Source organism: Microcebus murinus, chromosome 20, assembly GCF_040939455.1.
Source record: "Microcebus murinus isolate Inina chromosome 20, M.murinus_Inina_mat1.0, whole genome shotgun sequence".
NCBI lineage: Eukaryota > Metazoa > Chordata > Mammalia > Primates > Cheirogaleidae > Microcebus > Microcebus murinus.
This window is the reverse complement of record NC_134123.1, coordinates 5155668-5172631: the sequence shown is the minus strand read 5'-3', so window position 1 is coordinate 5172631 and position 16964 is coordinate 5155668. Positions and strand designations below refer to the sequence as shown.

At 52.4% G+C, this 16964-nt stretch overlaps 1 protein-coding gene across 1 annotated transcript in view; it reads right to left on the bottom strand.

The window, feature by feature from the left end:
* Positions 1 to 15716: 15716 nt before the first annotated feature.
* TENT4B (terminal nucleotidyltransferase 4B) overlaps positions 15717 to 16964 on the bottom strand; it is a 77877-nt gene continuing 76629 nt past the window's right edge. Inside the window, exon 13 of the mRNA XM_012788961.3 lies at positions 15717 to 16020. Coding sequence (XP_012644415.2) covers positions 15968 to 16020 — 53 coding nt within the window. The 3' untranslated portion in view covers positions 15717 to 15967. The remainder of the gene's footprint in view (positions 16021 to 16964) is intronic.

Sequence of the window (16964 nt, the reverse complement as noted above, 5' to 3'; positions counted from 1 at the left end):
CCACAAACCCAGGCCAGTCTGAGAGCACACCACAAAGCTAAAAACTGGACCCATTTTCATTTACCCTAAAGAAGCACTCCCCAATATATGTGAGCACGTAGCTACTGGCCGCTTAGTGCAGCACTCTAACTGCAAAATGTTGGAAACACCCAAACAGCCAGCAATACGGACAGAGAAGGCCAACCAGGGCTGCTCCTGAACCACGGCGGGGCCACCCGATGTCTGTCTGAGAACACCCCAAGGCCCCCCGCCCCCCAACTCTGCACCCGAAGCCTGGGGCAGACAGAACTCCGCACACAAGCTGGACAGACAGCTCTCTCCTTAGAGGACAATAAGGAAAGTTAAATGCTCAATTTTTTTCCTTGTAATATGTTTTTTTAAAAAAAGTCTAGAATATATACCAATATATTAATGGGTTACTTCAAAAAGTACAGACTCTTAAGGTTTTTCCCACCTTATTGCTTATATTTTCTGGTTTTTCAATAATTAAATGTGAATTAATTTATTTTATTTCTGTAATTAAAAAATTAAAGCCATTTAAAAATAAGAAATGAGGCTTCTCCATCCAGGAATGCAGCTCAGACACTTGGCCCAGGAGGCAGAAGCTCCTGGCACTGCTGCTGCCTGGCTGTCCCACCTCTAAGGGTCCCATCACCTCTCTGGGCCTCAGTTTCCCCATGACAAACACAAACTCACCAGATTGAGCTCCTCCTGCATCCTCACTGGGCCTGCTCCCTCCATGACATGGGGACCCTAAGGCACAGCTACCCAGTCACATGAACAACACGTGGACAGGCGCGCCCGTCGCCAGCCTCTGCTCTACCCATTCCTGCAGACCCTGCACCCAGGCGGCCGGCGACCAGCAGCACCAGGGGCCCGGCACCGGGGTGAAGCTACCACCTTGGCCACGTGTGCAGAGTGCCACCTGCTCCAGACTGACAAGCCGTCCCTCCAATCCTTCCAGCCACCCTCCAGTCTGTGCGTTCCCCCTGCGCCCGCCCCATGGGGGTCAGCGAGCCCCTGCACCCCCTCTTCGGGGCCAGGCACACAGTTCAGGGCTAAGGGCAGGCTGGAGGCGGGACTGGAGTGTGACAGGATGGCAGGCTGCGGCCTGAAAGCTTCAGGCTCCTCCTCCTCCTCCCCTGCAGCCCCCAGCCGCGGCTCACACAGCCCAGACGGCTCAAGTGCTGGCGGAGCAGAGGGGCTGCAGTGGGGCACCCCCAGGACCGAGCGCAGGTGGGTGGAGGGGAAGAACCCAGGACTGTGGCAGGGTGCCCTGACAGCACGTCCCGGGAGAGCACACTCGAGTCACTGGAGGCAGGGACATCCACACGTAAGCCCAGTAAGGTGGCCAGGTAGGGCCTGGGGCAAACTGAGCTCCTGAGCCTCACGTGAAGAGGAGCCGCTGCCAGTAACTGCCATGCAGTGACATGGCCAGTGGCACAGGCCTGCTAAGTTGGCAAAGGAAACAAGAAATCTGGGTATTCTTATGTTAAAATCTTGTGGTTTTAAAATGTTGGCAATTAATCCAAAACAAATTTTAAGCACTTCTGCAGCCCTTCTATCAATGCCCTGGACTCGCTGCTGTGTAGCCCAGAGCAAACCACTTAACCTCTCTGGGCTTCAACTGTGTCATCTGTAAAGTGAAGAAACAAGACCTGCCTCGCAGGGTTATCGTGACAATGAGAAGAGGCACACTTTCCCACAACAACGACAAAAAGCAACAGCAACAATAACAGCTAAGCTTCACTGAGAGCAGAGCATTATTTTAAGTCACAGGAATTAATGTCATTTCCATTCATAGCAAAGACCCATTAGATATGCTTTTTTAAAATTGTATTTTGAGCCGGGCGCGGTGGCTCAAGCCTGTAATCCTAACACTCTGGGAGGCCGAGACGGGCGGATTGCTCAAGGTCAGGAGTTCAAAACCAGCCTGAGGGAGACCCCGTCTCTACCATAAAAATAGAAAGAAATTAATTGGCCAACTAATATATATATATAAATCAGCCGGGCATGGTGGCGCATGCCTGTAGTCCCAGCTACTCGGGAGGCTGAGGCAGGAGGATCGCTTGAGCCCAGGAGTTTGAGGTTGCTGTGAGCTAGGCTGACGCCACGGCACTCACTCTAGCCTAGGCAAGAAAGCGAGACTCTGTCTCAAAAAAAAAAACCAAAAAAAATTGTATTTTGAGATAATTTCAAAAAACTGTCAGAAAAGGCATAAGTACAAAGAACTCTCCAACACTTTTTAATCCAGATCTGCCTATTAGTACCATTTTGCCTCATTTTATTTATTATCTGTCTATATATTAGTTTATCTTTACTAATTGAGAGCGGGTTACTTATACTGTGCCCCTTTACCCCCAAATACCTTAGTGCATATTTCCTAAGAGCAAGGACTCATATAAATAGTAATCAGATCACTTAATATTGATATAATTTACTCTCCAGCCCATATCCAATTTTAACAACTGCTCCAATAATGTCCCTTATACCTATTTTGTCAGCCTAGGCTCAAGTACTGCATTTTGTTGTCATGTTTCTTTTGCCTCCTTTAACCTGGCGACTAATGAGAAACTGAGGCTCAGAAAGGCTGAAGCACTTGCCCAAAGTCACACAGCCAGGAAATGCTGAGCTGGGACTCCAGCGTAGGGGCTCCCTGGAGCCTGTGCTCTTGTCCTCCAGCCAGGCCTGAGAGCTGGCACATAGTGGCCTTTGTTACCAGCTGAAAGCAGGCTCCCTGTGCTAACACCTGGACGGCTGCTCCAGCCGCCTCACTCGTCGGGTGGCCATTAACTGAAGGAGCACCCTCCTGCGCGCACCGGCCAATGACCCTGGCCAGATGCCCACCACTCCCACCCTACAGAGCCTCATTAAGCCATTTCCAGATAAAGCATGCTCTCAGGTGCAAGGAGCCTCCCCAGCTCCACACACTAGGGGACAATGAGGGCTGTGGAGGGCTGGAGCCAGCGGTGCCCGCCTTTTCCTCCCCTTAAAGTCACAGTCCAGGCCCAAATGTCCATGTCTAAATGGCAGAGGAAGGTGTCATAAATGCCCCAGAGACAGGGCCTGAAGTTACACGATGCCCCAGGCCACTTCCCTGACCCACAGACCAGGGCTGAAGGGGACCGCTGAGGTCAGCTGTCTAAGACACAGACAGGGCTACAGGAAGGGTCACAGGAGGAAGGAACAGCGAGGGCAGGAGCTGGGAGGTGGGAGTGGTGCGAGTCCCCCAGCACAGAGCAGTAAAGACTCAAGGGGTCGCGCGCAGCCTGCGTTATCTGCCTCATGGGAAGAGGCGACAAGGCACATCCAGCTGTCTGGCCCTCCTGAGCCACAGTGGGAGAGGTGACTGTCACCGCTGATTAGGCGTCTGCAACCAACTGATTAGGGCGTCTTCTGCCTGAGTCTCAAGCCATTCTCTTAGGTTTTATGGCTGATTTGTATTGAAATATCTCAAAATCCTGGACTTCACGATTTGACACCCCATTAAATCCGCAACCTTGTACCAGCCTCCAGACCCATCTGCAAACCCAATTCTAAGTTTCAGAAGCAGCAGAACTGCTCTCAAGAACGTACCCAAACAAAACGGGAATAAAATTTTGGTTTTCTTCCTCATGGTAGACAATTTTGAGAGCACAGAAAGCATGAATAAGAAAATGATTTGTCAACAAACTCCCCCAGAAACTTCGATCAAGACCCGTTCTCCTGGAACATACAAGCACAGCCCCGCCTGCCCGCCTCCTCCCGTTCGGGTCGGGTCGGGTGCAGCCCTGTCTCCCCCACGGGCGGTGCAGCCCTGTCTCCCCCACGGGCGGTGCAGCCCTGTCTCCCCCACGGGCGGTGCAGCCCTGTGTCTCCCCCACGGACGGTGCAGCCCTGTGTCTCCCCCACGGACGGTGCAGCCCTGTCTCCCCCATGGACAGGACAGTGCAGCCCTGTCTCCCCCACGGGCGGTGCAGCCCTGTCTCCCCCACGGACGGTGCAGCCCTGTGTCTCCCCCACGGACGGTGCAGCCCTGTGTCTCCCCCACGGACGGTGCAGCCCTGTCTCCCCCACGGACGGTGCAGCCCTGTCTCCCCCACGGACGATGCAGCCCTGTCTCCCCCACGGACAGGACGGTGCAGCCCTGTCTCCCCCACGGGCGGTGCAGCCCTGTCTCCCCCACGGACGGTGCAGCCCTGTCTCCCCCACGGACGGTGCAGCCCTGTCTCCCCCACGGGCGGTGCAGCCCTGTGTCTCCCCCAAGGACAGGACGGTGCAGCCCTGTGTCTCCCCCACGGACGGTGCAGCCCTGTCTCCCCCACGGGCGGTGCAGCCCTGTCTCCCCCACGGGCGGTGCAGCCCTGTCTCCCCCACGGGCGGTGCAGCCCTGTCTCCCCCACGGGCGGTGCAGCCCTGTCTCTCCCACGGGCTCGCTCCCTCTGCCGCCGCCAGGACACAGGCCGGCCCGCCCGAGGCTCCCTTTCTGGGTCTGCCCAGGGAGGGGTCAACAGAAGCCCCTCTCCCCTCACCGGCGGTCTCTTGGTGCCTGCGCAGCTAGCGCCGGGGTCCAGGTGGGTCGGGACCAGCCCGCGGTGCGCAGGCAGTGCGTTCTGCCGGGACGGGATTCAACAGGCGCCTTGGGTCAGGCTCACCGAGGTGTCCTCACATGGCCCCCACGTGGACCACGTCACGACCCCCACGACCAGGAGCCCGCGTCCTGACTGCCACGAGACCGCGGATGCCCTCGGCACTCCAGCCTGTAAACCGGCTGACCGCGCCGGCCCTGCCCAACTCGCGAAGGTGACAGGGCCGCGCGGGGCTCCGCAAGCCCGGGCACTCGGAAACTGCAGGGCCCAGCTCTCCCCACCCTCCTCCGTGGAAGGCGCAAGCGACACTCGCGACAGCCGAGGGCACCCAGGGCCCGTGCGGCAGTGAGCACTCGCCCCCCGGGGAGGCAGTTCTGAGAGACACCCGCCGTGTCGCCCCGCGGGGGCTGCCCAGCTCTGTCCCCGCCCGGCCAGCCACCCTGCGGGCCTCCTGGGTGGCTGGGGTCTGGCCCTCCCCGCCTCGTCCCGGCCGGCACAAGCTCCCTGCTCCCGGGAGGCCCTGCCGGCCGTCCCCACGGCGTCACGCCTGCGGGCCCGTAGGTCGCCCTCACTCCTGCACATCTCTGCGGAGCACGCGGGCGCGCCAGGGCGCCTGGCCACCACAGGCCCCCGGTGCCCTCCGCTCGGCGCGCTGCGCCCGCGAGTGGGCCGGGCTGCCACTCCCGGCGCGCGGGACCCCGGCCTGGAGGGAGGGCTGAGACGGACGCCAGGAGACACTCCAGCCACACCGGGCGGCCCGCTCTCCCCGCCCGGCAGTCCCACCCCGTCGTCTCCCGTGGGAAGGTGTCTGGCTCCCCCCAAAGGGGTCCGCAGGCAGGGCCCGCGCGCTCTGCGGGGGTCTTCCCGCCCCACCCTTGTCCCCCGGAGCCCTGTCCCCTGGCGCTACTTTTACTCCCAACGGGCGACACCCGCCAGGCCCTGCCGCACCCTGACAAAGCGGCCGTCGGAGAGGTGGGGCGGGGGCAGCCCGCGCCGGGACAGGTCGGGCCGCCTCTCCTCCCTGCGGCGCCGGGGGACGGAGGGCGAGGGCACCTGGAAGACCCAGCCAAGCGCTGGAGACGGACGCGAGACGGAGGGCCGGGCCCCGCGCCCCGCCGCAGGCCGGGGAAGGGCGGGCGCCCCGCGCCCAGCTCCGCTCCGCCTGGGTGGCGTCCGGCGGGCGCGAGCCGGGGACCCGCAGACAGCCCCGCGCGGGCGCAGCCCCGCCGGCCCCCGCCGCCCGGCCCGCGCTCACCTGCGCCACGGCTCCCGCTCCGGCCGCCGCCGCCGAGTGGCCGCCCGAGGGCCCGGCGCCCCCGGGCGGGGCGGAGAGCGGCGCAGGCGCCCCCCGCTGGCCGCCCGGCCAGGCCCGGCCAGGCCCCGCACGCCCGACGCCCGCGCCCGCGCCCCGCCCTGGCCCGCCCGCGAGACGGAGACGGCGGCGTCCCGCGCCCCGCGCCGCCGCCCCACGCTGCGGCGGAGGAAATAGAGCCACTCCGGAATCGTCTCCCGCACGTGCCCGGAGCGCCAGGCCCAGCGCCCCCCAGAGGGAAACTCTTTCTAGCAAACTCTGAGCTGCTCCTGCTCCAGACCCCTACCGCGCCCGTTTCCGAAGGATCCACCACCTGTAGCCAGTGTCCTCCTGCCACGGTGGGGGCAGCTTCGGTCCCAGCGCCTGTCTCACCCAGGCCTCAACCCCCCGGCGGGGTTCAGAGGTGGGACCCCCCAACCCTTGCGCGTCCGGGCTGTCCCAACCCCAGGAGGACAAAGCCTGCCCAGGAAAGTAGGTGTCGTGCTGACCCCAGTCCAGGGCGGGGCCCCGGTGCTGGCAGCAGACGGAAAATCTGCCGTTTCCAAGGAGCCCGGGCCTGGCCAGCGAGAAAACGTTCCTGAGTCATGCGGGGGGCGGAGGAGCCGGTCAGAAGGGGGTTACTTGGGTAAGTCCGGGAGCCCCTTTCTAACCCGTAGACCTCATGAGTCCCTCCCACCACCTGTCCAAAGCTCCTGTGCCCACGAATCCGGGCTTCCCACTTGACTGAGGGGGTCACATGGGCATCTGTTATGTCCATTTCTCAGGTCCAACCTCCAAGGCCCTACTCAGATCTCCTCAGGAGGGCGTGGGAGCCTGTAGTTTAACAAGCACCCATGTGATCTATGCCAAGCAGGTTGGAGAAAGCCTGGTCTACCTGGAACCCAACAGAGGGATCCTGGCACCAGGTGCCCCAGCTAACCCTAGCAGGAAGAGACCTGCTATGGCACAGCCTCCGCCCCTGACAGTGGGCCTGGAACCCAGCCCAGAGGCCACTCACTTTGAAAGCATGCTGAGGACTCAGGTAGAGGAAGGCTGGAAGGTGGAAACCTGATTTCCATTCCAGATGGCCAGTGGGAGGGCCCCAGCTGAGATTTATATTCCTGTCAGCAGCAAGCCCTCTCAGCGACCCTGAAACTGGCCAGGCCTCTCCTCGGGGCTCCAGCAGCCTCTGGGCATCGGGCGTGGTGGCACTTGGCTCTCTGGGTTGATGCTGGGCAACTAGCTGTGGCCCTCCCCAAAGGGCCCTGGCCAGGTCAGCAACATCGCAAGGGCTTTCGGGGGAGATCTGAGCAGCCGGCCCGCCCAGGAAGTGGGAGCCACCCGGCGGTCAGGAGGGTGGTCCCCAACAGAGCCAACTTCTGAACCCAGCACCCCCCACCCCGCCCCTCAACAGAACCCAGGGAGTCAGGAGCCCGCCTGCTGGCCCCCAGGCCTCCAGCTGCGCGTCCTCCCACAAGGCCAGCCCGGGAGAGGGCAGGGAGTGGAGCCCAGCCCAGGTATGGGGCGCCCTGCTGGGCTCAGCCTCAGCCTTTCTGGTGTGGGGCGGGAACAACGCTATGACAGGCCATCCTGTCATTTGTGTGTCATCTACAGGCAAGTCTGTGAGCAACTCTCCTGACAGCAGACAGGGACAGAAAGCTGGAGCATGTGGGTTAAATGCCGTGCTTGCACCAGCACTCGCCATCAGCTGTGAAGACGTCCCCATCTCTGCCTCGGACACACCAGCGTCAGGCACCGCACTGGGCAGCTCCCAGTCAGCAACTCTCAGACTGCGGCCGCAACGGAGTCAGCCGGAGGTCCAAGGACAACACACATCGCAGGCCCCACTCTTGAGTTTCTGGTTCGGCCCATCTGGGGCAGGCACCAAGACCTTTAACTTCTAACAAGCTCTCGGGTGATGCTCATGCTCCTCATCCTTGGCCAGACTGGGCAGCAAGGCTCCCATTCCCACCGCCAGAGGCTCCAATCCTCGGGTGCGGTCTGGGAACCCCATTATTTAAAAAACCCAGGTGAGTTTAGTTGGTGACTAGGATGGCACTTCAAATTAGAAATGAAATGGAATGGCTTCTTCAGTACGTAGTGTTGGGTGAATTGGCTACCATGCAAGGAAAAAGTATTCGACACTGTACTTTAAAAAATTAGAAGAAAGATCTTTGTGTTTAAAAACAAAACCTATTTTCGTTTTAGTATTTTAGTAATTTTGGAGTGGAGAAGTGTGGTGGGAAAGTGAGCCCACACTGCAGGGCTGCAGGTGAAAGTGACTGTCTCGCTCTAGGGGCGGGGGTCTCCATATGCCCACACCTAATGTGTTTGTGATTCTAATTATCCACTGTGCTGAAAAACCCCACAACGAATTTGCCCGCAGAATCCCTTGTGATGCCTGAGTGCCCGGCTGGTGTCTGCCAGGGGAGGCCCAGCCTGCTGCTCCTGAGCACTCGGCGCGGCGGCTGAGCCAGCTCCTGTGGCAGGCAACGGTGTGGGGGCCTTGCTTCACTTGTGCAGAGAAGACAATTTGAAAACTTCAAATTGATGTCTACAGCAGAAGCTCAGAATCGCTCATCTCGGCCGACTCAATCCTTCTCTTCACCAGGCGGCAGGAACCACGGCCAACAGGGCAGCAGGGGCGTCCCCGAGCCTGGGCCCGTCCTCCCGGTCCCTTCACAGCTTCTTCAGCTTCGCCACGCAGAGCACAGCGTTGGCCTGCCCAGCCAGGTGAGCCGTGCTGCCTGCCCCAAGGAAGGAGCTCCCTGCTTCCCCTCGATTCCGCCAGCGGGGCTCCCAGCGCCAGGGGCTCCCAGCGCCAGGGGCTCAGCGATGCGGACCATGCGGGCACGGGCAGCACAGTGCACAGCTTTCCATCAGAAAGCGGGTATGTGTGGTAGAAAATGAAACGATCCAAAGGTAAGAAATGGCAATTTCCTCCTCTCCTTCATCTCCCAACTGATGTTGGTGGTCTCCCTGAGAAAATGGATTCCAAAGGCTTGGGATATATTCTTTCTACACCCTTCTTCCCTGCCAGTGCAATTTTATGCTAGAAAACTGGCCAGGAAAGATGGTGAATTGAAGGCCGGGCGCGGTGGCTCACGCCTGTAATCCTAGCACTTTGGGAGGCTGAGGCGGGCGGATTGCTCGAGGTCAGGATTGCTCAGCCTGAGCGAGACCCCGTCTCTACCAAAAATAGAAAGAAATTAATTGACCAACTAATATATATATACAAAAAATTAGCCGGGCATGGTGGTGCATGCCTGTAGTCCCAGCTACTCGGGAGGCTGAGGCAGTAGGATCGCTGAGCCCCGGAGATTGAGGTTGCTGTGAGCTAGGCTGACGCCACGGCACTCACTCTAGCCTGAGCAACAAAGTGAGACTCTGTCTCAAAAAAAAAAAAAAAAAGATGGTGAATCGAACCCACTTTCTACTTGTGCTGCCTCCTTCACCCCACTAACCTGGCAATAAGAGGATTTTTTTCAAGCCCCACAAGAATGGAGAAAATGAGAGAGGCAGTGACAGCAATGCAAATGTGGAAGGTGGCGGGCAGGTGGGTGAGCAGTACTGACTTGGCAGTACAGGAAACCGAATCCTAAACTGGCAGTTGGGAAAACAAGGGATCAATCCCAATTATACTGGGCGAGCTCCAAAGACTCAGAAGTTGGAAGGGCCAGGCAATGGGGGGAGGGTAGAGCTCAAATGAAGGGAGGTGGAAAATCTAAGCTGCAGTTAAGAGTGCCAGTCCCTCCGCCACACCCGCAGCTGGCTGCCCTTCCCACCCCAACAGCCTGCAGGCCTTTTCTCTGGAAAAGGTAAGACACTCGGAATCGGAATCGGAGAACACCAAGCCCAGCTGTGTGGAGGGCTACCCAACTTACAGCAGGAAAGTTTAAAAGGCAAATTATATGGGAAGCCCCGACACACCCAAGCCAGCCTTCTCCCCCACTCAGCGCCCAGGATGTGGGTGGCCTTGCGCCAGTCTGGAGTTCTCTGGGGGACCCCAAAGCCCACCCACCCTTCTGGAAGCATGCCACTAACCAGCCACGTTGACGCACGGCTGCCCCGGCGTTTTGGTCCCCAGCTCTTAAATATGTGCAGGCAACCTGGAATCACCAGAAATCTGAGAAAAACCTTCAACCCAAAAAGAGAGTCCAAAACAACAAAAGAGAAAAAATCTAACAGACTATGCAGGCAGACAAAAGACCTAATAAAATAATATCGTTAATATCTTCAGAGATCCAAAAAAATTGTAGCCATGAAACAAAATAGGATACTGTTTTTAACAAGGAACATCTGGGGACAGAAAAGAACTCGGAAATGAAAAACATGATAGCGGAAATGAAAAGCCAACAGAAAGGTTGGAAGTTGAACAACAAGTCAGAGATGGAAAAGAGAGAAGAAAAGAAAATTAGAGGGTCGGCGCGGGAGCCCCAGCACTTGAGTAACTGTGGAGTTGCTGAGCAGACGGAAGGGGGGAGATGAGAACGGACGCTCCGGCCCTGAAGGGTGTGCAGGCCAGGTGGAACTGCCCCAGCCTCGGCTGCCAGGTACAGCAGACGGAAACAGGCCCACCTAATTCCCATAATAGTGACATTTTAGAACATGGCGAACAAAGACAATATCCCAAAAGCTTCAAGAGACAGAGGGAAAAAAGGTCACAATGAGCTTTAGACTTCTCACAACGCTGGGAGCAATGAAGCAATGCTTTCAAATTCCGAAGGAAAAATATTTTCCAACCCAGAATTCTGGCCAAACTATCAACTGAATGTAAAAGAAGAACGAAGACACGTTCAGATGTTTGCTGCCCGTGCGCTCTTTTCCAGAAAGCTGCAGGGGACACGCACCAACGACAGAAGACGGCTTCCGGAGGGAGGAGAAAGGGTGCGGGGACGGCAGGGGCGGACGGCGGGCGCCGTGGGCTCCAGGAGAGATGCTCTGAGGAGAAGGTGCCAGGGCACCTGCCGCAGCTGAGCATTTGGAGGGACTTCCAACACGGGCAGAGTTTAGGGAGAATTAGTAACTCCATGGAAGACACCACCACCAAATTAACTCCAGGAAACAAACAAAACTTATGAAGAAAAAGAAATCATTTTATTATACATCTCAGTTGGTAAGAATAGCATTTACAGAGTCATGGTAATGTAAACACTGAATGTTGTGCTAAACAAAATTCAGCATAACTCTGTTGGGAGCTGGGGCACAGACACGTCTCAGGGCTGGGGAGTCAACACAATGTCAAGAACTAAAACGAAGTGGTCACAGAGGCATGTTATGTAGAGACATGGAGGTAAACACTCCGCCCCCAAAACCACACAAGGTCGCTTGGAAGTGGCTGCCTTAGGAGAGGGGGAAAGCGGAGGAAGGGGTTGGGGACACATTTTCAGAACTCTCTGGCTCTAAAGCTGGGAGCGGTGGTGCGAGCCTGCGGTCCCAGCGAGGCAGGAGGACCGCTTGGTCCCGGAGTCTGAGGCCGTGGCGAGCCATGGACTGCAGCCTAGGCAACACAGCAAGACCCTGCTTCTTAAAACACTATTTGGCTTTAACTGTGACAAAACTGGTGCCCTGCCCCTATCCACCTGCTTTTTAATCTCTTGGCAGCGCCCACCCCCACTCTCCCCTCACACCTTGCCTGGCTGCCTTGAACACCTCATCTCCACCGCCCATCCTGTGTCCTTTCTTGCTTACCTTATGTTGTCCTGCGGAGATGTCTTGGGTCCTTATGCCTGACACATGAAAGCACCGTTTTCTTACAATGGATTTGAAAAACCAAAGATGCATGTTATACTCCACCTTACAACTGTTGGAGGGGCGCTGTGCAAGGCCACGTTGCTGAAGCTGCCTGCTGAGTGATTTAAGTACAAAAGTAGTTTGCAACCTAATTTGAGCAATAACTCTTTTGAAATTTGATAACCATTTAAATAGGTCACTTGATACTTTTTTTTTAATTGAAAATGTTTATTAACAGAAAAAACAAAAAGCAAACGAATATACATCTCAGGTCACTTGATACTTTTAATAACCCTCTCCTTTCCTTTCCTTTCAATGTTGGCAATAAACATTAAGACATTTTTATCTCTAGTCTCATCTGTGCTTTGAATGGTTCCTCATCAACAAAATCTTAATCCCATGTTTTCAAATATTAGTTAATGCTTTAAAATATACACACATAGGCCGGGCGCAGTGGCTCAGCCTGTAATCCTAGCACTCTGGGAGGCCAAGGCAGAAGGATGGCTCAAGGACAGGAGTTCGAAAGCAGCCTGAGCAAGAGCAAGACCCTGTCTCTACTAAAAATTAATTGGCCAACTAAAAATATACAGAAAAAATTAGCCAGGCATAGTGGCGCATGCCTGTAGTCCCAGCTACTTGGGAGGCTGAGGCATGAGGATCGCTTGAGCCCAGGAGTTTGAGGTTGCTGTGAGCGAGGCTGACACCATGGCACTCTAGCCCGGACAACAGAGAGAGACTCTGTCTCAAAAAAATAAATAAATAAATAAATATATATACACACACACACACACACATATGCAATTATAAATTGTCAATTTATAATAAAAGAAACACCGCCCTCCCAACACAGAGAAATTTATGCTATTTACAAAATGGATTATCAGATTACTAGTTTATTTGAGTTTAAAATTGTTTTCTTGGACAAGCAAGGAATAGAATTTTTTTTTTTTGAGACAGGGTCTCACTCTTGTCACCCAGGCTGGAGTACAGCAGCGCCATCATAGCTCACTGTAACTTCAAACTCCTGGGCTCAAGTGATCCTCCTACATTAGCCTCCCAAGTAGCTGTGACTACAGGTGTGCACCACTACACATGGCTGATTTTTAAATTTTTGGTGGAGATGGAGTCTTGCCATGTTGCCCAGACTGGTCTCAAACTCCTGGGCTCATATGATCCTCCCACTTTGGCCTCCCGCAGTGTTGGAATTACAGGCACGTACCATTAATCACTGCACCCAACCAAGAAAATGTAAAGCATTTTACTTGAAAGGCAAAATGTTTCCAACTTAAAAGAAATTGCATTGCTATGATAAACTGGCAAAAATGTAACTCACAGTAGACTTTTCTGAGCCAGTTGCAGTGTTGGTGCCTATAGTCTCAGCTATCTGGGAGTTTGAGGCCAGTCTGGGCCCCATACATAGCAAGACCCTATCTCTTCAAAAATGGGTAGACTTTTCTGAACATGAATGAATAGAATTATAGCCGAACTTCTGCAATCACATAAGGACAGCCTAAAAAAGTGTTTTCAAGGAAAACATCTCCTTAAAAAAAATATTGCTGTTCTCCTAAGGCTTAGGGGATCACTGTTTGGGATTCCCCAAAGCTACCTTCATCCCCTTTTTCTCCAACAGATTTTTTTTCTCTTTTTTGAAACAAGAGTCTTGTACCATTGCCCCAGCTGAAGTGCCATGGGCCACCTCCAACTGCTGGGCTCGAGGGATCCTCTTGCCTCAAACCTCCCGAGTAGCTGAGACTACAGGCACGCACCACCATGGCCGGCTAATTTTTCCTATTTTTAGTAGTTCACAGCTACTTATTTCTATTTTTTAGTACAGACGGGTCTCACTCTCGCTCAAGCTGGTCTCAAACTCCTGACCTGAAGCGATCCTCCTGCCTTGGCCTCCCAGAGTGTTAGGATTACAGGCGTGAGCCACACACCTGGCCTGGAACAGATTTTTCCAGTGGATTTTCCCAACAAAATTCGAGGCAGTACTCTGCCTTCTGATTCTTTACCCCAAATAACTGGATTCTTTTCTCGCCTGAGTCTCCTCCCTCTGCCCAATGTGTGACTCATTCCTCTTCTAGACAAATAACTTATTTTTTAGAGGGAGTTTTAGTTATTGCTGCTGTAGTAATTGGAGAATCTCACAATTAAAAGATCGAGTTTTAAGGGGTAGGTGGTGGTGAATGACCAATATTGTTGGTTTTTCATCAGTTGTGCCAGGGCAATGTTTCCTAAAAGTGAAGTAAAATATAGAAAAAATAGCAGGTTGGCCAGGTGTGGTGGCTCATGCCTGTAATCCTAACACCTCCGGAGGCTGAGGCAGGAGGATTGCTCAAGGCCAGGAGTTCGAGACCAGTCTGAGCAATATAGTGAGACCTCATCTCTACAAAAAAATATAAAAATTAGCTGGCCATAATGGCATGTGCCTGCAGTCCCAACTACTCAAGAGGCGGAGGCAGGAGGATCGCCTGAGCCCAGGCATTTGAGGTTTGCAGTGAGCTGTGATGACGGGCATTCTAGCCCAGACCACAGTGAGAGACAAATAGCAAGGCACTGTTGCAGATGATCACATTGTATTTATAACATTTAAATCCCAGCAAATTATCAAAAGATGAAACACTTCTCAAAGTAACTCAGGAAAATTCACCTAAAACATTGTAAAATTTTAGGGAAATTTCCTTCCCTTGGTAAACTCAGTTCATAAGAAAAGTACCATCAAACAGCAATACTTTATAAAATACTAACTCAAGGTAAGCTGAAAAATACTGGACATTTCATAAACGTCTGTTAGTTTATTAGAGGTTACCTGACGTATTAATTAACCAAAGCAACTTGCAAGCAAAAAAGTCAGCATAATAAAAAAGAATGTGTACTGACACGGAAAGATATAGTAGAGGAGTTGCACAGTACTACAGTAGATCCTGTTTATGCTGAAAGAGAAAAGACTCCCTGAAGTTTTTTGCATATAAATGTACAAAAAAAAAATCTAGAAAGATGTATCCCAAAATATTAAAATGGGGGCTCTGGGGAGCTACGTGGGATTACAGAGTGAAGGGCAACTAGACCCTTTTATGTAGATATTTAGTCTCTTCGCAATGGAGCAAGCATTCATGTGTTATTACACTTGTTAGGCCCGTTTCCAGGGAGAGGGCCAAAATTGCCCTGTGTATTCAGCTCATTCTCTAATTTACTATTTGAGAAACTTCTGGGATGTTCTTTAGAATTATATACTTCTTTGCTTTTTAAATAGAGCACTACTCAACACAGTATTCCTGGCAGCAAGGGAAAAAAGGAAAGAGAGCACTTCAGTACCCATGTCAGAAGTGAGTAGAAATCGGGCTACCGCGGGCAGTCTCGTTTTACCAGCCAGGTGTCTACTGAGCGACTTCACTCTGCATCACTTTGTGATCATCTTGAAGCAAACTACCCAGTATTTTCTTCATCAGCGCTCAGCTGGCTCCCAGGCAGGCATCACCAATCCAAGCCAAAGGACTCCCAATTCTGCTCTCCTGAAGGAGACTTGTGAAACGTATTTTGGGTTGCACTTTACCAGGTTATTAGCCCTGCCTTTCTCCTTTCTCTGGAGAACCATTTTTATTATTCTACTGCAACAGTTTGTGTGCCTTGTTGCCCCACCCAATCTATAGCAAAGTATTTCAACCTCTTAGTATAGCAAGCATAACCCCCAACATTAAAGTGGGAATAAAATTGGGCTGGTATTTACAAATAACCAAATTCTATGGGGTCAGTTTCCAGTTTCGCAATGGCTGGGGGTGGGGGTGGGGACAACCAATACTGTCGCCTAAGACAGGGCAGGAGAAAAACAGCATTCTAAAGCGTCTCCTACTCCTTACTACTGGCATTAAAAAGGATGAAAAACAGTCTAGAGATTATTCAAGAACCAGCCACAGAAATGCTGTATATTCAAGAAAACCTCCCATCTGTCTAAACAGGACTTAGAGTTACCAAAAAAAAAAAAAAAGAAAAAAGAAAAAAGTAGCAGTTCAGGTTTTACATAAAGGCTCATACCAGAGGTTTTGAAGATAAATGAAAGCACAAAGCCTTTATTGAATTGCAGATTATGAATAATAAACCCAATGGTAAGCACTGGGAACAGATGTGAGTAGAAATGCAATTTATAAAATTTTCAAGGCAAACAATTGACATCTTTGAAGAGACTGTCGTTAGCTTAAAAAAAAAAAAGCTTCCAGGTGTGCAATTCATTCATAGTTTTCGTAACTGGTACCCAGTGACATGACCTCAGGAAAAGTCAAGATTTCATAAATCATTTGTATCAAATCTCTTTTTCTGGTAAATTCCTTAGTGCCTCTGCAGCGGTAACTAGACAAGACTGGAAAGCTTTCAAGATGATTCAAACCTCCAGCACCTCACAGGAGTCCGCATTTCTTAACACAGAAGTCAATGCTAATCAAAGAAGGAAATAAATAACAAGGTTATTAAAAACAAACACTGGCTTCACCAAACTTTCTACACACATGTATCTATGTATATTCCACTAAAAAATGTTTATCCCAATAGTCCTCCACATTTTATATCTAGAAACTATACCGGCTGCTACCTCTTTTCACCTTTAACAACATGCACTAAGACAGTGATTTTTAGAAGTCAGTAAGTGAAGTGTGAAGACTCTGACACAACAAACAAGCCAGCCTTTGGTTTAGAATTATAAGACTTTCAAAAGCTTTTTTTTTAAAAAAAAATGACTTCTGAAAATTTTAACATATAAAACCAGAAGAGGGGAATCTTAAAAATAGATTAAATCTAGGGACAAAGTGACATATTACGATAAATTGCTACTATAAAAGGTAATAATGAAATGATCTTAGGCAACAGTTATTTACAGAACGCAATTGAAAGGTAAAGATAAATGTTAACTCAAAGAACGAGGCTGATAGCTCATCATCTCTCATTTAAAGGTATGGGCCGACTAACCTCTAAGAGTCAAGTTATCAACTTTGCCAAGTTTCTGGCTTTGGAGAATGCTTCTCCAAGGCCTCCTTTCCCTCCCCTCTCCACCCCCCTCCCTTACAGATAATGAGTAACCAGCTTTTACTTCATAATCTCTCACTGGCACTACATAGGTCTTGTTTCTACAGCATCTTTCAGATAAAACAACGCTCCCAAAAAATTCATCCAGACTGTCCTTAGTGGAAAGCTCCCCTGTTATCAGGCCATGCAGAAGCTGGTGCAGTGAAAGGCAGCCAGGGCATGGAACCACAATGACTTAAGTTAAAACGTAAACACAGGGATGATGTGCAATACTATTAAGAACTTTCACTGAAATACACGAGAGAACAGCTGATTTCCAAATTATTATCTATTCTTACTGACATAGCTAAAATGTCTCT